The sequence below is a fragment of the Bombus affinis genome, unplaced genomic scaffold (assembly GCF_024516045.1).
Source record: "Bombus affinis isolate iyBomAffi1 unplaced genomic scaffold, iyBomAffi1.2 ctg00000070.1, whole genome shotgun sequence".
NCBI classification, from domain to species: domain Eukaryota; kingdom Metazoa; phylum Arthropoda; class Insecta; order Hymenoptera; family Apidae; genus Bombus; species Bombus affinis.
Genome location: NW_026108823.1, coordinates 1023925 through 1045541, shown reverse-complemented (window position 1 = coordinate 1045541; position 21617 = coordinate 1023925). Strand labels below are relative to the sequence as shown.

General features: G+C 35.1%; 3 protein-coding genes across 12 annotated transcripts in view; 2 read left to right on the top strand and 1 right to left on the bottom strand.

Moving 5' to 3' along the window:
* Positions 1-20675, top strand: part of LOC126927036 (G-patch domain and KOW motifs-containing protein-like) — a 41622-nt gene extending 20947 nt beyond the window's left edge. Inside the window, exon 4 of the mRNA XM_050743360.1 lies at positions 20562-20675. The gene's annotated coding sequence lies outside the window, so the exon portion shown is untranslated. The remainder of the gene's footprint in view (positions 1-20561) is intronic.
* The window catches only part of LOC126927053 (integral membrane protein DGCR2/IDD-like), a 386199-nt gene that overhangs the window by 261199 nt on the left and 103383 nt on the right, over positions 1-21617 (bottom strand). The window contains exon 1 of one of the 6 annotated variants that reach the window (XM_050743409.1): positions 15471-15489. The exons of 4 other annotated variants lie outside the window; for them this stretch is intronic. The gene's annotated coding sequence lies outside the window, so the exon portion shown is untranslated. Of the gene's footprint in view, positions 1-10052; positions 10211-15470; positions 15490-21617 lie in introns of those variants that run through there. One more of the 6 variants, XM_050743403.1, reaches the window with a different exon arrangement.
* Positions 19475-21617, top strand: part of LOC126927031 (G-patch domain and KOW motifs-containing protein-like) — a 730127-nt gene continuing 727984 nt past the window's right edge. For 4 of the 5 annotated variants that reach the window (XR_007715099.1, XR_007715100.1, XR_007715098.1 and 1 more), the window contains exons 1-2: positions 19475-19794; positions 19905-20025. Coding sequence is in view for 2 of the 5 variants with exons in the window: in XM_050743336.1 (XP_050599293.1) it covers positions 19655-19794; positions 19905-20025 (261 nt within the window). In the remaining 3 variants the exon portion in view is untranslated. Of the gene's footprint in view, positions 19795-19904; positions 20263-20341; positions 20432-21617 lie in introns of those variants that run through there. The other variant, XM_050743344.1, reaches the window with a different exon arrangement.

Sequence of the window (21617 nt, the reverse complement as noted above, 5' to 3'; positions counted from 1 at the left end):
TAAAAAAACGCGCTTCGTTAGGAAATGAGGGTGATGATGCAAATATTTTTTGTAGCCATTATATAGAATTTCGATGGTATAATTAATCAGTATCAACTTACCAGCCCCTGACGGGACGAAAGTGACGAAAATAATTTGCAAACAGATGAAGATTGCAAGTATTTTCGAGTCCTTCATGGTTGTAAAAAATCAGGTAATGTTGTCGCTGTAGAATATGGGAAAATCAGGCGTTTCAATATCAGTTGTGCTGGCACTGGAGTGCGTAGACCAGAAATATCTGCGACAAAAATCAGAATACATTTGTTTTCGCATGATTGGATCAATTTTGTGTAGGACTAAGCTGATTGAACCTAACACGGGATAATTGTCCACCTTACGACCATAACAAGCCCGCTTGATTCCCTGTAAGTGCTTGAAATTGATGCTTGTATTCTTTCCAGATTAACAAGCTTTGCCCCCACCCCCCCCTCCCTCTCTATTTCCTTAGATCGAGTTAGACTGCCACAACATATTATCTTTCTTCTTTTCTTTTCTTTCGATCTTTTAAAGCCTTAAATCGCTGGTTATTACAGTGTATACATTCAATTACCCTGTAAGTCGTAAGTACATGTTTTACGTTATTTTTCATTTTCCAGCTAAATTCCACAAAAACAAGAAATATACTTCCAACGTGTTTTCACATGTCTCTAGCAAAGATCTCAAAAACAAGTTGCGGCGCAATTTAAAACGACAAATAGCACCGTGTGTCTCGTTGTGGCAACGCACGTGTAACGTAAATCACATCAGAGACCAGGACACACACACACACACCGCGGGCAGGATGGTGTCCCGGTTGGCATACTTCGAACCCGATGGACCGATGAGGGAAACACATGGCGACCTTGGCGACAATGTATATTGCCGGAGTACCTGAGGATTCATTTATGGACTAACGGTCCTTCCACCAAATGTTCTAGAAGCGTAGCAACGGTCACGTACGCCTACAGGGTAGTGGGGATAATGAGGGAACAGATGTCACCGAAAGTAAAAAGATTGTAAGAGACTCAGTCTCGTACGGTCACGGCTAGAGCTCAGAAGTGTCTTATAAGTGTATAAACGAAGGAAAAATAAAGTTTTCTTCTTTCTTTTAAATTTCCTTTTATTTTACGTGACACACGCTTCGTCAGCTTTTTAAAAGCGCTCTCTGTCTGCTTTTTTCTTTCTTCACCGCCTATTCGTTTTTTCTTAACGTGTGAAACCGTTTTTACGAGGACGGGAGCACAGAAATGACGTACTGGCAATTCTGTTTCGTGATGACACAAGCAGCCCGGTTTCAGTGAATTAAACCTGGCCCCAAGCTTCCAATTATCTCTCCCTTCCTTTCCTTTATTTTTCCCTTCTATATCGAGTTTGAGGTTTTCTAAATTTCCATTACAATCAACTGTGGCTTTTCTCTATTTTATATGTTAGCCGATGATTCATGGCAAAAGCGTCGGCTGTAAAAATATTTGGAGTTGCAACAGCAACAAGTGTGCTTTCTCAAACAGAAAATATTGGAAGCGTACTCGTTGGCAAAACAGTTCACGGATAGTTCGTCCTCTGCTTGTTATTTGTTTCAATACCGTTAGCAAATAAATTCATGAAACATAGTGTGTTTCAACCGTTCGCAGAGAGACGCGATCGCTAGATAACGCGTCAACGAGAGTCGTAAATTCTCGTTACGATTAAACAATCGATGCCACGAACTGATTGATCCCCTATTTCTATTACGAGAATAGAGGTGGTTAGGTTTGAGTGTATACGAACAACTATACTGGGTTGGTTGATAAAAGTTTAATAAAAATAACGAAACAACAAGTTCAGTCAAAGATCAACAATTATAAACGAAAAAGATAACAGTCAAGGTTTGTTTAGCGGTTTGCTTATAACGAGACCTATCGCACAAGCAACAGCTTGAGACAGACGTTATGTGTTAGATTCGATTCAATGTGTAACGTTCGACGCGTCACAAGGAACTGATCGACTTTAGATGATTTCTTTGTCTCATCTTTAAGACGACCCCCACTATACTTAGGTCACGCCACCGTTCGCGCCTATGATCACGTATGTCTATTCTTGCGTGGAAAACGTAACGGACAAAATTCGACGTTTCGAGAACTCGCTGCTTGGCGATAGCTATGCGCTCGTCGATACATTGTATATGATCCTGGGGTCAGATAAGACGATCCGACTGCGACATTATAGGGCCGCGAGCGACGGTTAGAAAATACAGCCCGTGGTAAGCCTCGTGGTGTAACATTGAGGTTATTATTTCTAATGTATTTTTCCAGTGTTCTACCTCGAAGTGTAATGTTTCTTGACCCCCAAAGCGTGTGCTTTGAGTTGTAGTCTCCCGCTGCGATGTACTTGTCCCCTAGGTCCTGGAAGTATTCTTCCCACATTTGTGTTGTTATTTTGTGTCGCGGAGGCACATATACTGCTGACAACTGGAAGTAGTTGCTACTAGTTTGAACTGTAACGGTGGTTGCTTGTAAATATCCTTTGTTAACTTGGTTGTGTAGATAATGTTTGATATCGTTTCTGACTATCACTGCTGTCCCTCCGTGAGCTTTTCCTGAGGGGTGTTTGGTATCATATATGGTGTAGTATGGTATTCTCAAGTAGCTTTTTGTAGTGAAGTGTGTTTCTGAGTCAAGTAGTATGTCTATATTGTTACTGTATATGAATGTTTTAATTTCGAGGGCCCGTTGTTGTAGGCCGTTTGAGTTCCAGGCTGCTATTTTTAGAGTGTCCGTTTTTTATTTTTTGCTTAGCACGTTTGTAATTAGTTGTAGCATGACTGTGATTTGTTGGGTTTGCTGTCTGAGTACTGCGTTTTGTTCGCTTATCATTCTGGATTACGATGTTATCTAATTAATTGTTGTCTATTTATTTTGATACTTATATTAACCATTATTTATAACATAATATACTAAATACAATTAGTATACACAATTAGTATAAGGATTAGTACAAGAAATTTTAAACAGCTTTTTTCAAAAGAACGAATCATTTACGATCCAGGGGTTTTCTGAAACTTTCGTTTCTCGTGATAAGTACTTTATGATGCAATAAAAAATTTTCTCTGAAAATTATACTCAAGATCAATTTCATGATCCATTTTCTGTAACAGATCTCCATCTTCCACAGCTACAACAAATAATTTTTTGACACTCTATACATTTAACATCGATTATAATTCTGATAATTGAAACACCGAACATCAATGTGTTTATTCACTACGCCAACACAGATAACAATTAACATTGATATATAATATATGTCGGAGATGAAAGAACACCGGAACCCCTCCTTGGATTCGCGGGAATACCGTAACGTTGCAACTTAGATTAAACAAATGCCGCTCCGATTATTCGAGATTTATGATCATGAGCTTGTGCTCGAGGCGACAATCAATCGCCGAAAGTAGCCGCGGTCAAAGGGATGAACGTTTTATCTAACAAAGGCGCAGAGTAACTCTATACCTCTCCTTAAAAGAAATAGTCGTAGCGACACGTGGCAGTAAATACTTCAATAGTTTCTATCCCGCGGCCCGCCACACGCAGATTGTGTCCTCCGGGTAAGATGATCGCCGGATGTCGGCATGCCTTTGTAGTGTATGTTTAGCTAACGTGAGAACCCGTTATAGATCTTAAGATTTAGTCAAGCGAAGTCCTTCAAATAGACTTTGTTGCAACTACGGGAAGATAGGAGAAACCTACCTTCCACGAACGATGCCCCCCGTCAACAACCACCCCTCAAGGGCGGTCAGCATCTCTTTCAAAACGCCGATATGGAAATCGACAAATTAGCAACAGCGCTAATTTCCCTCACCTTTGGAACGAAAGCTTTCGTTGACGAATCCGGGGATCTCATGTCCTTAGACACACCCATTATAGTTTTCCTCGACGGCATCATCGAGACGGAGATTCTTTCTTTCGCACGATCTGATCGACGAGTGACAGTACCACCTTACAACCAGTGAATACCTCACATCTAGTTAACAAAGAGTTAGACTTGAACTGTGCGAGAACATACGTTTATCATCCCGTGACCGCGGATTCGTTTCGAACCTAAGATCATTATCACTAGTGCTACGAGTGCCTAATCTTGTTGATAAGCCTGTGCTAGTAAACTCTTTATTGTATCACGGCAATGGCTAATTGTAATGAGAATTCATCAAACGCCCCTCTCCATAATCCTGACCCTAATCCGACATATATATTCGACGATATATATCTGAAAGAATAGAAATTTCATTTAATCGACTATATGACCATACTCGGTTAAGTACCAACAACGACTATCTATCAACCTTATCTTACTTCCTCAAAGATATAGAAAGACTTTAAAAATATCAGCCATGTGATTTGGTCCTTTAAAATTTGGAAGTAATATAACGATAAAATACCATCAAAACCTTTAAATTTCCAATATTCAAGAGAAACTTGAAATCTCGTTTATTTACTCAGCAACAAAATCTTATTTACCTTCAGAGAACCTATACAATTTTTGCACAGCTCAATATCTCTCCTTTAAACAAAACATCAAAGTATGTTGTTCCTAACTTCAAAGGGCTCAACTCAATTTTATGATCAATTTCTCTCGTCCTATACGCTCGTTTCAAAGCTTATAATACCATCTACACCTTTGCCTTGTGTTCCATCCATGGTTCCTATGCATGCAATTTTATTATTATCGTTCCAAAGGATCTTCGCATTTCTGTTTCGCTCGTGATAGGTATTCACATCTGTTTTACCGTGCTGTTTCATCTTCTGGGAACGATATGGTCGGAAATGATATGATGTTGAATACGCACAGGTCGTTAAACGAGAATTAATTCAAGATAGATTCAAACGGAGTTAATTAAGTGATCCCAATTCCACAGCCTTGGGGGCTGAACGCGTTTTCCTTCCGAACGGTTCGTTCGTGTCGAGTGATGCAAATTTCAGCAAGTGTTTCACCTACGTGTTTACTATTAAATTTATTTCTTATCTATCTATATCTTATCTTATGAGAGTTTCGCCTGGTCTTAATTGGTTCTGTTGATTGTTATCATTGTGAAAAGTCGATTCGCTATATATCTTTTGTATAGAGAACTATTATGTGATGTAAGAGTGTAATGTTGTAATATTTGTGATCCTTACTTTATTAATTTTGTCACTGAGCCGTTCTTTGGTTCGTTGAGCAGTTCATGTTCCCTACTTGTTTCGCTTGGTACTTTCATAATTTTCGTAATTACAATAAAAGGTTTAATTTGTAATAAGTTAAAGATTTGGTCCCTTGCTTTATGATATACGAGAACCTTTGAACTAACAACTTTGAAGTGACAATTGAACGAGAACTGACAAGCTTTCATTTCAATCTATATTTAAGATATTTAATATTTAATCGGTTTTCGTGACACCGAATAAATAATAAATAATAAATTTGAAGGGAAAAAAACAAGAGATTAAGAAAAAATTCTGAAAGAGACACAAATCAGTAGTATTATTTTATATTACTTTGCGAATTACTTTTCAAGCATAAAAATAGTTTGACGGTCACTTGTAGTTCCTCCCTTGCCATTTCATTTATTAAATTCGTTTAATTTCGTAAACAAAATAGCCAATCGTGGCGAATTTGGTGTTTAAAATAGAATTTTCTCATACAGGCTGGTTGGTAATTGATAGTACAAGCGGAAAATTGGTGATTCTACTCGAAAAAAGAAGTCGAAAATATAGAATAAACATTTTTCGTCTGAGACTTTATTTTCGAGAAAATCGACTTTGAATTTTTGATCGGTATGCGTGCAACGCGTGCAACATATTGGAACGGTTTATCAACATAACGTCAATCGAAACACAATCTACAATAAAATCCGTTATAACGAAACGTGATAAAGTGCACGCGTACCGAGCGAAAATTCAAAGTCGATTTTCTCGAAAACAAAGCCTCAAATGAAAAATTTGTATATTTTCGACTTCTTTTTTTTTACCAGTTACCAACCACCCTGTATATCCAACAGCTCACTTTTTCTTTGTAAATATTATTAATAATTTTATCAATTTTTTATATTTCCATCCTTCATACAAGTGACAATGAATCATAAAATTTTCATAGAAATCACAAAGATTAGGGGATAAGTATACCACTATATTTTCATATATGTATATGTATGTATATTCCCAAATTACATGATAGAATATGAATAATATTGAACAAAATATAATCAAGTATACAGTACCATGGAAATACAACAGATTACAATTTTCTACCTGTCACCGATTCATCGTCATCTCCTTTCATTCTTTTGACATATATAAAAACAAATTAACCCGTCTGAAATAATCATACCTCGCTCTTTGAATACAAAAATCTATTCAAATGAAATAAAGGGGAAGAAAATAAGAATAAATATAATTACTCAGGTATAATCTTCTCGAGGTATAATTATTCAGTTACAAATGATTCTTCGTTAACACACTACATTGTACACCACTTCTTTTCCCGGTGGCTGAAGCTAATCGTCGACGTTTATAAGGTACGAATTTTGTCAACGGCGCCATCGGAATCTTTATTGAGAAATTAAAATATTACAATTGCCATCACTAAGCTCAGCGTCCACAATACACTATGTTTTTCAAGTTTAGGTGAACCATCGACGATAACCACATCAGATCCGGACCAATACTCAGTGCCAACCTCATCCAGGCATTCGAACTCGCAACATCGGCGTCCAACGCGGAATCTCTTGCAGCTCTGTAATAAGAAGAAATCGATTAATTGTACGGATCAAGCGTCACTAGACTACTCGAAAATTCAGGTCATTCAAAGAATGAAAGAAGAAAGAATTGCTCCAATTCCACCATTGCTTTAGCAAAACTAGTATTTGAGAACCATTGGTCAAATATATTATAACACTAAACGTACATTTCGGGAACAATAATTTGTGCTACGAAACAGAATACGATAAAGTTCAAAGGTTACATCGATTTTCAAAATTTTATAAATTCAGGTGTATGACAGTATCAGTCAGCTCTTTTTCTGTCCCCAAGCGCCAAAATTCATTCCGACTACCATTTTACGTATTTTACAGAAGTAAGCCTTCATTCATCTCCCATTCCATCCACCAACATGCTCTCGACGTATTATCTTCTAAGTAAAATATTGATGTTGAGCCAGACATCCAACTGAATAATCTTTTCGGTGTTACTATAAGGTATTTAAAACCAGGGTTTGTGCTTATACGTTAGATGTAATACTTGGCATGAAACCTGCTTATATTGATATTAAATTTATGCATAGTAGGATGTTGGACCATTGTCAAAATGAAATTACAATACACACAGTTTCACCGTGGAAAAGTGGATCTTTCTAGCATGTCTACGAAAATGAAGGTTGGAGGGGGAGGGGAGGGGGAACTGTACATGCGCCAAACACCGTTACGTTCGTAATTTTTCACACAAATTTACAACTGTAGGGAAAAAATTATCTCTGATGTTTCAGACGTTAGAAATTGACAATATCGCATAACGGAATGCTGTGTTCTAGATATTCTATTTTTGTTACGAAAGTGGTACAAACGAAGTCCACTTAAGAATAGTACAACAAAATCGGTTGAGGTTAGGTTATCATGCAGATATCGCGGCTTTTGCTTTGGAAAGCACGCAACTGCCAGTCTCGTCGTCCCTTGTAAACGAGAGAAAGATATTGTAATTGGTCGGGATTAACATAAAACTCGTCGCATGCGATCAGATGGCCTGAATGTTTAATAAACGAGAGTAGAGTGCGTGCTACGTGGTTCTAGCAGTTTAGGCGGAAACTAATTATTGTAATATATATATATATATATGTCGGATTAGGGTCAGGATTATGGAGAGGGGCGTTTGATGAGTTCTCATTACAATTAGCCGTTGCCGTGATACAATAAAGAGTTTACTAGCACAGGCTTATCAACAAGATTAGGCACTCGTAGCACTAGTGATAATGACCTTAGGTTCGAAACGAATCCGCGGTCACGGGATGGTAAACGTATGTTCTCGCACAGTTCAAGTCTAACTCTTTGTTAACTAGATGTGAGGTATTCTCTGGTTGTAAGGTGGCACTGTCATTCGTCGATGAGATCGTACGAAAGAATGACTCTCCGTCTAGACGATGTCGTCGAGGAAAACTATATTGGGTGGGTCTAAGGATATGAGATCCTCGGATTCGTCAAAGAAAACTTTCGTTCCAAAGGAGAGGGAAATTAGCGCTGTTGCTAATTGGTCGATCTCCATATCGGCGTTTTGAAAGAGATGCCGGCCGCCCTTGAGGGGTGGTTGTTGACGGGGGGCATCGTTCGTGGAAGATAGGTTTCTCCTATCTTCCCGTAGTTGCAACAAAGTCTATTTGAAGGACTTCGCTTGACTAAATCTTAAGATCTATAGCGGGTCCTCACGTTAACTAAACATACGCCACAAAGGCATGCCGACACCCGGCGATCATCTTACCCGGAGGACAAAATCTGCGTGTGGCGGGCCGCGGGATAGAAACTATTGAAGTATTTACTGCTACGTGTCGCTACGACTATTTATTTTAAGGAGAGGTATAGAGTTACTCTGTGCCTTTGTTAGATAAAACGTTCATCCCTTTGACCGCGGCTACGTTCGGCGACTGATTGTCGCCTCGAGCCCAAGCTCATGATCATAAATCTCGAACAATCGGAGCGGCATTTGTTTGATCCAAGTTACAGAGTTGCGGTATTCCCGCGAATCCAAGGAGGAGCTCCGGCGTTCTTTCATCTCCGACATATATATATATATAGAAGATTGCTTAGAATTTGGAGCTTAATAACATATCTCAAAATCATTGACATTAAAGAAGGTGAACCTTACTTACGAAATTTCCTTCCGTCAAATGATACATAAAAATTGAAAAAAATAATATACATAGTTTTGACTTTCTTCCGCATTATAATTTGAATCACTCGATTTATTCGACTAAAGATAATCAAGCAATAACCTCACTTTACACGTATTCTCATCACGTGAAATAGATCACGTCAGGGATTTTCAAAAGTCGATGGAATATTAATAGCGATTAATTATTTATGGATGTATTCTGCACGGTTAAAGCAATCGCCTAGTGAATTATCGAGTTCCAGGAATATGAGCGGTAAACAGGATTGCAGCTATAAATGACTCTCTAACGTGTATATTAGAGATGAATTTGATCATTTATCCTCATAATATGAAATACGCTTTCAAGTGGAAATCATAATTAACAATTTCTGGCAGCGAAAAGTAAATAAATCGATACGTTTAAATCAATATTAGAATTTCTTAATATTTTTATCAAATTTTTTTATCAAGTATTTTAACATCGTAGAAGTGTCGTTGGAGAGAAATATTAGGTTGTTCCAAAAGTTTCTTTCGTTTTCTAAAGAAATGATAGATGTACGATATTTTTTGTTTTATATTATTTTATTGAATTATGTGCGATCCACCTTTCTCCAATTTAATATAAAATAACATAAAACAAAAAATCTATCATTTCTTTATAAAACGAAAGAAAATTTTGCAACAATCTAATAGAAATTTAGTTTTAACACAATATAAAAATGGATTGTTATGCCCCTAGGAGATAAGAACAATATGATTAATATTAATAATGAATACGTTAACGTAACGTAAAGCAGCTTTTGCAGAAGGCTATTACCTGAAAATGTTTACTAAAGAATGATAACATGAATTTTCTTAAGTACCCCATTTGATACTTAATCTACTTTGTAAATACTGTACGTCCTAACTTTGAAAGAATGCAATTTTAGCCAGAATGTTTCAAATTACCTAGCCGTATTGTTTCCTTGTAATATAATTTATATTTACATTATCTCGCGTAATTCTTTCCACTTTATTGACTTCTAAACGTTAATGTAATATAATTTTTATAATATAATTTTAATCGAAGTTATTTAAAATTTGTAGTATCTCATCCCTACTAGAATAATATTAACAAATGTGCAGAGCTCAAGTCGAATAACACCGGCTCAGATAAATGATCATCAAACTTACTTTTGTTATCGTCGATGTCAGTGATTTTGAACCAGCCAACGTCCATGGCAATCAATATTATTTAGCCGGTCTTAACGCAATGTAAAAAGCAAAAAAAAGAGGAAGGAAGGAACAGGGAAGCAAAGAGATAAAACGAATTTTTCATTTTTTCGAAACTAGATCGAGTTTCAAGCTGCTCGTAAAAGAGTCTGTAGCCAATCCGACTAAATTCGACGAACCGCGCTTGAAAATTCCCAGAGAACTGTGATAACCATCGAAATCTGTACAATTTGTCGATTCATCGCTTGATTAAAAAATGGAACAAAATGAGGCTGATCAGCCGGCCTTTCAACTTCTAATGATCCCTATCGTTTTACCCTAGGTTGAATGCTACGATATAAGCCGAAACAGCTATAAGTAGGGTTCACGTGATTGCCGCCATCTATTATTCACGCGTTACACATTCGCCAGACGGACGCGTCTAACGGTTGACATTGTTTTCTACCCTCAGTTCCAACGCAATTACGTTGCTACGTGCAATCAAGTCTCGAGTGAAGCTAATGATAAGTTGTTGTTCGATCCTACACAATTACTAAAATTATTCAAATTAAACTAATTTAGTCTAAAAAAACAAGTAATTTCGTTATATATTTCCTTTCATAATAAGCCATGGTTGGAATATAGTAGCTGACGAAAATATTCGTATATTTGTAGAAACATTTTAGGGCTGTATTATGCATAACGGCACTATAGAATTAATACTGTAACAGAATTCTACTATCATGGTTATGCTGGTAATATTCGAAACAAATCTGAAAATCTATGTAGATGTTGTAAGATATTCAGTACGAGTACTTTGCATTACTGTTATGTACATAATCACGACGAGATAAGGAAGGTACTGTTCTCTATTGCTCATCGCTACCCGTTGCTAGTAGCAACGTACTATGCATATATATCTCGTAAAGATTTTAAATGTAGCCAACGAGACCATTTTTAATATTTGACTATCGTGACCCATTACAGTTTCATCACTTTCGATTAATTGAACACGACCCGCACCTTAAGACTAAAATACACAATATAAGTATGGCACAGAAAATCTTTTAAAATTTACGGACGACTATTTATGGTATTTAAAGGCAGCAAAGATAATAATTAGCTGCGGATTTTCCTCGAATCGTAGCATACAATATGGAATCTGATTATTAAAAATTACAATGGAAATACAGTGGATTTCCATAAGATATTCGTGCTTGTGGCATTTTGGAAATAAATTCTTAACCCAAATGGACGACCTCGATACTCGAGAAATTTTGTGAAGCTGACGTCAATGGCGATATGTACTGTTGTTGTGCTATCATTTCATAGTAAGCTGTATTGATTGCACTTCTATTCACGGAATTGATTTATTCCACACAAAAGTTGACAACAATAATCGAAAAAAGAAAAATATATTACCGCCTTTCACATCAGCATACACAAGCACATAGGATTTCACACGAATATACACACTTGTAAATTCGACGAAACGATCAAATTTAATTATTTTTCGATTTTTCGGGCATCAAGTACTACATCAAACGTTACACATCAAACGTTAAAATACGGCGAGCATACAAAATGTACAAACCACTCTAAATTAATTAACTTTGAACGTTATTGATTAATTAAAAAAACCACTGTTGCGTTGAGTTTTACATTTTAAAAAGTTGTTATCCGTTTTTGCTTTGTTTAAAACTAAAAACAGGACTACGTTCATTGTAAGTCGTAAATATCCCTTTTATTTATTTAAACAAACAGATATTTAAACAAACAATTTATAAATATATAATTTATTTACGTATATTTGTAATATCTGTTTTATAAATTTGTACAACCATTTATCCATTTATCTATTTTATTTGCATATAATTTTTATAGACTTTTTTTTCTTTTCTTTTTTTTTTTTTTAAGAACGAAAAATTGTGATTCTATTTTAAGACATGTCAGGCTGAAGCGATACGCGATATATATTTCTATTCGGATTTCACCATCGTCGTAATCGATGCTATTGGAAACGTTTCACGATAGACGTCTTACAAGCGCTTGCAATGTCCGTCATGTGTAAGGCTCTACCACTGAATCGCGGCTGCCATTTAGTGATTAAGGTCGATCACTTAGAGACGTTAATCCGCCATAATGGTGAGCAATACATCGAAGCCATTATTGAAAGCATAGTTACGCTTTAATTTCATCGATCTTATTCACAAATAGAAGTGTACAAATTATAGGATTTCCAAATATTTAGTTTAGTTAAAAGGAGATATGAAAATGACAGGTATATTCAAAGGATAAAACAGAACCGTACGATTGTAAAGTTTCAAATCATTATAACTATTTAAATTTGAAAAATCCTACTATATTTATACAATATATTTTTATTAAGAATGGAAGAAATTTCGAAAAATACGACAACACTTTTTACTGTCGTCTTGAAGCACACCATATGTTAAGCTTCTTCGTCGTTACAAATTTTATCGCGGATGTAACGAACGTTTCGAACATGTAGCACGCACGCGTCAACGCCTACATTTGGATTTTAAATATATGTTTTATGCATTAAGTGTATTAACTTTCTTGCGCAATTTCTTTCAATTTATTACGATATGGAGGGTTTAATTACGTTTAAGATATCTATCTGAATCCTTTAAATTCGAAGTTCTTTAAAAAATTACGTTACGTAAAATAATCGTTTTTCCACTTTATTGTATCATAAAATAGTTACTTAAATTCATATTACTTAAAGAATCTTCCTACAGAAAGAATAAAAAAGAATAAAATCCTATATGTTAAATTTTACGTGATTGATGGAATACATAGCGATGACGAGAACTAACTACAGACAACAAGAAACTATTAGCGAAGGCAACTGGTGACTATGAATGTCGTCTCTATAATATGTGGCGACTAAGGAGAACAACTACCAACTACGGATAACAAGTAACAACCAACTGTCTCGTTTCTAAGAGGCAACTAACTTGCAATTATCCTCCTTTGATGGTTTCTGTAGCGTGATATAGGTCTTGAACGTAGTTAAAGAATATGGTCGCTGCTGAATGGCGATTTGACAGCAAAGCGATCCCGCCAGTTCAAAGCTTGACATTACAAGCTACCGAAAACCATTAATCTTGTTATCGAATATCTAGCTTTCAGAAGAACCCTTGTGATATGATATGACGTCATGACATTTTTATGACGAAGACGAACAAACACCGACCTCTAACGAAACAAATTTTTATTAAGTGCCGTATGTGGGTTGCAGGCCGGCCAACCAAGGAAATTTATCGAATGTATAAAGTAAAATATATACGAATATATTCGATATATCATAAAATGCCCGCGTTACATCATCTAACAGCATAAAGAAAGCTAAATTTAAGGAATTAAAAAATTGAAATACCAATTATAAGAGAGTTAATTAAATTCAAACCTATCCTATGGTCCTAACCTAACCTATGGTCTCATAAAGACCTATATTTCCTGGAAATTGATATCGTTCGAATTCTAAATTCTCCTTAGAAAGTATCATAGAGAAAATATGAAACTTGAAAAGTACATCACGCTGATGCCTCGATAAACCGTCGTGTCGATAAATCCATGTGTTCGAGCGATGAATTTTCCCCAAACAACAAAAAACTGAAGGAAAATCTTCTTTGAAGGACGTGACAAGGTAGGGGAAGCGGTAACAATGATCACGCGATAAACTGATGGTGTACGTATAGAACGAGTGTTGCGAGAGAATTATCGAGAAACAAAAAAAGAAAAAATAATCGTCGGCCGGCGCGACTATACGCTGTCGACGGCCAAACAGCGACTGAGACTAACTGAAACGAACTCTGTCGCAGTATGAGCACGGGCTGCGTTCGCGGATCGATCGAACACGTTCTGCGCCTCTCCTCGGCACCGGCGTCAAAGCCACGCCCGATGGCTGCAACGCACTGGTGCACTTGCAACATTAACCACTGGTCCTTCCTTTTTCGTGTGATATTATACCAGCATCTGCGATGCCATTTCAAAGACCGCAATCAAAGCATTAAATGCCAGATTAGAGCGACGCGATAATATTACCCGAATATTCGTCCGTAAATATTACCGTATAGATGTTTAATTAAGCATTATTATGCTTCGAATAATTTACTATCACATGTTCCACAAGAAAACATATGTTTCACTTTTCCCCGTAGTATGATTGTAATTTATAACAAATATTTATAATTTATAATTTGAAATATTTATAATTCACTGAAAGTATCTTCCTGTCACGATCATAGACGTAAAATTTCAAATTAAAAGTACCAAATTAAAAACATATGGTATCCCGAAACCAAACGTACGACATGGCGAATCACGATGATACGATAAAAATTGATCTATGTCTTGATTTATTCAAACAGAACGAACTTACTCGAACTTTTCCAGAATAAACGATTTATCCGATAATATCCGTCACCAGCTTCTCTTCCTTCAACGGTAACAACTGACACCGAAAGCTCGAGAGACCCGAACGGTGAGACGTACCCAGAAGCAATGCAGTTACCTGGGCAAAGAGTCCCAAAGACCAAGGACGTAGGAAATTTCGAGAAACGGAAATGGAAACTGGAGTGGCGCGTCAATCAGCACTGACGGAAACTAATAAAAATGGAAAAAACCAAACTAATTCGTTTCACAAATTATTAAAACGATATTATTGAAAATTTCACTCGATTTTCTCACTGCACACGTCAATATTTGTCGAAATATCAATATTAAAAAGTTAATAAAAAAAATATCCTCTTTCTTCATACCTGTCTTTCTCCCGGGCGGCGAAAGAATACTAGAATGTTCGAGAACAACGGATACTTTTTGATTTTATCTCGATATCAATTTCAATCTTTCTAAACGAAATATAATCTGAACGATGAAACGTTTGATCAAATAATGTTCTTCGTTCGATGCTAAAGGAAATTGAGAAGAAACATCGAAAATTCGTTAATAATTAAAGAATAATTAATAAAAGAAATTCGTTAATAAAACGAATTTCTTTGTTTCTGTTAGATAATAAACTTGATATACGTATTGGTTTTTAAAATCAATATAGCTAACCAATGGGCACACTTTTAACAAGGGTGATGGAACATACCAAAAATCTTTCAAGATGGTCTTGGCAACGGAAGAGTCGAAAATATGACAATTATGAATGAAAAATTCTAATATTTTACAGCTGGCAACGATAAACAACTCCAGATATTCTCCTAATTAATTTACAACAAATTCGCGTATATGATCGATAGCTGACGTCACTGTGTCCCACAGCCCTTGTAAAACGATAAGAATTTCCTGGAAAAACTTGTAGCCACGAAATGAAAAAGATGATAAAACTTCTAACAAGAGTACTGAGACGAGCAACTTTGTACTTACCCCTTCGGAGTAGGGAACGTGATTAAACGTCCGCGAGTTCGAAACTTTTGTAAGTCACTGCACGGCCGCTGCTTATGGTGGAAATGTAATAGATATAAGTACAGAGCGCGTGAGCGAACTAAAAACGCGATATAGGGGTAAAGAGAGAGACCGTTCCGTCCTTCTCTAATGCCCGCGTACTTGTACCGGAAATGTGTAACAACGGTAAACGAGCGCCGTCAGTGTCCACTAGTGTGCATGCCTGATTAAACAAGGACAGAAAATGCTTATATACAGCCTTCTCTTTCTATTTCCATGTCGCATCCATCTTACTATACAGTAGACAGGATTCGACTATTCCATCATTATATTCGCACACTGCTTACGTGTGAACTAACATTGCCATGACAACAAATCGTTCGTCTCCTGTTTGATGCTCAATTTTCAACGGAGTTGAAGGGAAACTTTATAAGAGAAAGGAAGTGACGGATTGTCTCAAAGTAATAAACGAAAATTCTCGTAACTATCGAAAAACGATAGTCAATACAAGGATATCATTATCACATTTAAAACTATTACAATGAACGGTGATTTATCGCTGCAAGGTACCACAAATAAGATATCTCATAATTTGCGAAAAGAGGTAAGGAATATTCTAGATTTTTGACTTTGGAACTACCATGACAGTCATGAGTGTGTTTTGTCATTGATTTGCCATATTGCGTTTTTCACAATTGTTGTTCATTTTTTGTGATATTTTACACTCGCACATAGTATCTATGATTTTTTCTTTCGATAATTCTTATAATTATTGTCAATAATTAATTATTTATAACCATTTACGCTGTATTATATATCATTAAGATTTATCTTTGCACGTATCAAGATAGTAGATAACAAAATTATGTTTATATATTTATATTATGTGTATATATTTAGATATCTTCTTAGTTGCAATTTTTTCGAATAATATCGGCGACCAATCGAAATAGAAATTAGTGCGGAAAGAGGGGAAGGAACCAAAATTTGAAAATCGACATCGATAACTCAGTAGTTATAGAGTAACTCAATCGATAACGTAGATTAACTAGTTATAAATGAAAATATATTTAAATTCAAACTTTAAAAATTAGAAATTAAAAAGCAGAAGGCAAAAAATTATCGCCGAGGATTTATATAATAATAAATAGACAGTACATTCTTTTTGTCTGTCTTACCTAGAAATAAAACAGTTAATTGATGATTATCGTATAGTGTGTACTCATAGCATAAAATTTGTTCAATGAATTAAAAATTATATTTTTTAGATATGTAGACATTAGCGATGTATTAATCCGGGAAGCTCGTCTACCTCGGAAATATCGAGTCTGCGACAACGTCGATTTTGAAATTATTCTTACAGAATATGAAAATTATTACAAGATGAAATTCCAAAAATATCCTATATTGTGCAAGAAAATAACTGAAAAGGAAATAAAGACGAGGGAAATGACAAATGCGAACAAAGTGTAAGAATTTAAATTATTTAACACTATTCAACGTTCTCAACGTATTCAACGTATCGATTACGATATCATTCAATCTTTGAAGAAGTAGTAAAACGTGTCAAATCTGTTAGCAAACAAACGAGAAGTGAGTCTGTATCTGGGTCTGTGAAAGGGAGGAATGCACAACAGAAGATGAGGGGTGATGCTACGGATGATATTAATCTCGCAATGACAGTGACATCAATTTTCGCCAATGAAAGCGATGAATCTTCATCAGAAGAGGAGAGCTATTTAACATCTTAATGGAACAATCCACGCAATCAAAGATATCAAAATAGGCTCAGAAGCTTTATATAGACAATCTGGAATTATGGAAGATTATTGAAGACATTTCATGCGTAAGTTATTTTCGATTAATATACGTATTGTAAATACTGATTTCAGTAAAGCTTTAAATAACGAATTACATAACATTTACGGAAATTAATATGGAGATTATGCGCCATTTCATCTTTGTATTGTCGCAGGAAATCATACTAACAAAATTAAATGTATATTGAGACAACATCGTAGGCCTAGAGGAATGTAAATCTGCTATTAAGGAGGCCATTGTGTATCTCCTCAAGTACCTTATCTTTTTTAAAGGCCCATTTTCTCCCTGGAAAGGTATTCTGCTATACAAGCAATTACGAAATAAGGAAGACGATGTTGGCGAAGGCAGTCGCAACAGAATGCCAATGCACCTTTTTTAACATAACGGCCAGCTCATTGGTGAGCAAATGGAGAGGTGATTCCGAGAAGTATATCCGTGTAAGTTGATTTCCTTTGTCTATGAAGAAGAGATTCTGGAATATATCTATCATATATAATAATAATCATATATAACTAGAATAGTTGTTTGGAAAACGAAATGATATTACGTTCGTGATGAAACAATGAATTTAAGGAATTTTGAATATAATATTTAATAAATAATAAATACATTTGTTAAACTGAACAGGTTTTATTTGAACTTGCCTATAATTTTTCGCCTACAATTATTTTTATCGATGAGATTGACTGGATAGGCACAAATAAAGGAGTAAACTGTACATTGTCTGAACCTGCAAAGAGATTCAGATCAGAACTTCTTTCTAGATTGGATGGATTAGTATCTAACGAAAATTCTAATGTAGTTCTTTTGGCTGTAACTAATTGCCCTTGCTATGTATATCACGCTATTTCAATGTTTTCTAAGTAGAAAATATCTTAATATCATAATTATTCATTATCTTAATCTTAATTATTGTGTTGTGCGGAATATTCCTTTGTTATTATTAATATAACAGAACAATAATATTTATTGTAAATATATTATTAGGGACATTGATGCAGCTTTACGCAGATGCCATGAAAAGAAAATATACGAATCATTACCAAATGAAGTTACTCGACTTGGTATGTTCAAATTATACCTTAGCAACCAGTTATTAGAGAATATGGATATTGTAAACCACATAATAAAATCTACTGAAAAATATTCTTGCGTGGATATAAAATTGCTTTGTAAGCAAGCATGGCTGCTAGAAATAAGTCCAATATGGGAAAAACTTGAAAAAAAAAAAAAGAAACATCTGTTACGACTTTGAAATATGAATTAAAGAATTATGAAATAATAGCAAAATTGTTAAAAAACAATGTCACCTACAGTTACGGATGTGGATAGATATGAAGCGTGGAATAAATATGTATGCCATAAGAACATATTTTAAAAAATATAAATGCTTATCATATAAAAATATAAAAATATAAAAATATAAAAATATAAAAATATAAATGGTTATAAATTATTAATATAATTATCGTTCGAAAAATTGTTCGTGTGCATGCATTTATGTGTGCGCACGGGCTATAAACAAGTTTGAAATATTCGTTCTACATATATACGTGGTATACATATTCCCTTATAATATATAATATGTGTAATCTGAGTGGTAATATATCCACGTATTACATATGTGTTAGTGTATTTTATCGATAATCTGTCTTTTATTTCCTCTTATCTTATTGACGCATGTATGGGCGCGTATATGCGCCGGGAAAAAGCTATGGTTATATATGGGATTGTTAACAAATAAAAATTAATCTAGGTGTTATTAAAGAAATTTGTTTCACCTTCTAAACTTTTTGATGATTGGTTTACTTTGAATATTTTGCATATTTTTGCATATCATGAGCATTTTGTACATTTCTATACATTCAAATTTTCTATGAATATAAAATGATCCGCACTACTATCTACTTCATAGTATACTCTATACGTTTAAAATGCTCCATTAGAAGCTTAAATCTATCAAAATACAGCTCCTAGGGAAATGTGAATTTTCACATGAACACATAATATCGATTTTCTCATTGAAACGTATAGGCAGGTATATACTAGCATAAGCCACCTTCGGCATTTGGCCGTATGGTGCAGCACTAGCTCTGTAACATAGAAAACCATAGGCGTCAGTTCTTCTTATTTCCTCTTTGATATATGTTTACTTTAATGTCACTTATTCAGATGCTTGATACATTGTCGGAATGAAATTTTAGTAATGTGCAAGTAATTTTGAGTAGATTAATAAAGTATAATAAGATATTAGATTCATGTACATAGATTCAAGTGACATCAATCTTTATGTCTAGTATATACATGTGTATTGATCTATAAGTCAGTGTTAAAATAACAAATAAATGGCCGAAGAAGGAAAGAAGATTTCCTTCGGTTTTGCGAAATCTATTAAGAAATCTGTGTTAAAAAATGCTATTCCACAAGAAAAAAAGAAAGTTGATTACATTGAATGCCTTGATGAGAAAGGTATTAAAGTAATAGGGTGAGTTCAAAAAGTAAAATTTATAATCAAGAAACATATAACCTCAACCTAACCTATAAAAATCACCAATAGCGGAATATATATATTTGAAAACAATTTTTTTATTTCAGTGAGGAAGAAAAAAAAGATGAACCTCTAATTATTCCATTACTAGGTTCAAAAACCTGGCATGATAGAATTCTTAATAAAATAGATGCAAACATTTTCCTTCCGAAGGCAGATAAGGAAAAGGTAGGAGACGCTAGTGTTAACGAGGCAAAATCAAAGCTATCTAATGGAAAAACATCGCCAATAATATCAATAAAGAAAGAGCCAGTTGAAGATAGTGAAAATAAAGTTGTTACTTTAAAAGAGCAATCGACGAAAGAAATCATTGAGGAACTTAAGTCAAAGAATAAATATGAAACTAAAACAAATGATTTAACTTAACCTTTAGTAGAAGATGAATCATTAAGAGGCAAAGAACAGGTACGTTATCAACATATTGATGTGCAATGCACAGATGTATTACATTTGCATATTATAAATATCGTTTTGTATTTTTCAGTCTACGTTAGAAGATTATGAAAAAATTCCTATTGATGCTTTTGGTGTAGCAATGTTAAGGGGAATGGGATGGCAACCAGGAAAGGGAATTGGTTGAAATGAAAAGTATGAATTTTACTCTGGATTAAATTAATTATATGTATTTAATACATCACTTATTGGAAAGTAAACAGAGAACATCATTTTTTATTTCACAATCGTTTATTCTAACTATTACAGATTAGTAGCAGCTGTCATACCAGAATTACGACCAAAAGGTATTGGTCTTGGAGCAGACAAAGTAGCATTGCAGAAGAAAAATACAGATTCCAAAAAAGAAGAGGAAGAAGTTAAAATCGAGAAAGGAACATTTGTGAAAATTATAGCTGGAAAACAAAGTAATAATTATGGTCAAATAGAAGGATTCGATGATGATGCAGGAAGGCTCATAATAAAACTAGCTCTTGGTGGAAATATAATATCTGTAAATGAATTTATGGTACAGCCAGTGACTAAATCAGAATATTCTAAGAACTCAAAAGTTCAAAGTTAATATGAAGTGTTAGTTTTTCATTAAGGGACATTTAAGAAAATAAATTTGAATTGACATATACATATAAAGACATAATCGGACATGTAGAAAAACTAATTCAAGAGTACCTGTAAGTGTGTTGTTGCATGCAATTTTTTAAAGGTCCCTTCTAATTTTATATAAAATATGATAAATGTAGATCGGTCCGTCGTGTCCAGTAGTTGGGTGACTAGTAGGTTGTGGTGGTTGTTGACTCTTGTGTTATATCTGCTTCTGGACTTGTGTATTTCATCTTTGACTGTAGGTATCTTGAGGTCACGGTGGATTGGTATCTTGGTAGGTATCTTGAGGTCACGTGAACCAATAGAATTTTCTTAATTTTTCCTTTAGTTGCTTTGTTTTTTCTGAGATATGTTTTTTCCAAGTTAGCCTCCTGTCCAGGGTCATGACCAGGTATATTACGGAGTCCTTGCTTGGGATTATTGTGTTGTTAATGGTGACCTGGGGGCAGGTTTGTTTTCGGAGCGTGAAGGTTACATGAGAGGATTTTTTTCGTTTATTTTGAAACCCCATTTTTGGAACCACTTTTCCATGGTGTCGATACTTCGCTGGAGAGTGGATGAGGCAATTGCCGGGTCTGCGTGGGTAGCTAATAGTGCTGTGTCGTCGGCAAATGTTGCTATTGTTACCTCGTTTGATATAGGTAAGTCGGCAGTGTAGATGGAGAACAGTAGGGGTCCGAGGACACTACCTTGGGGTATGCCGG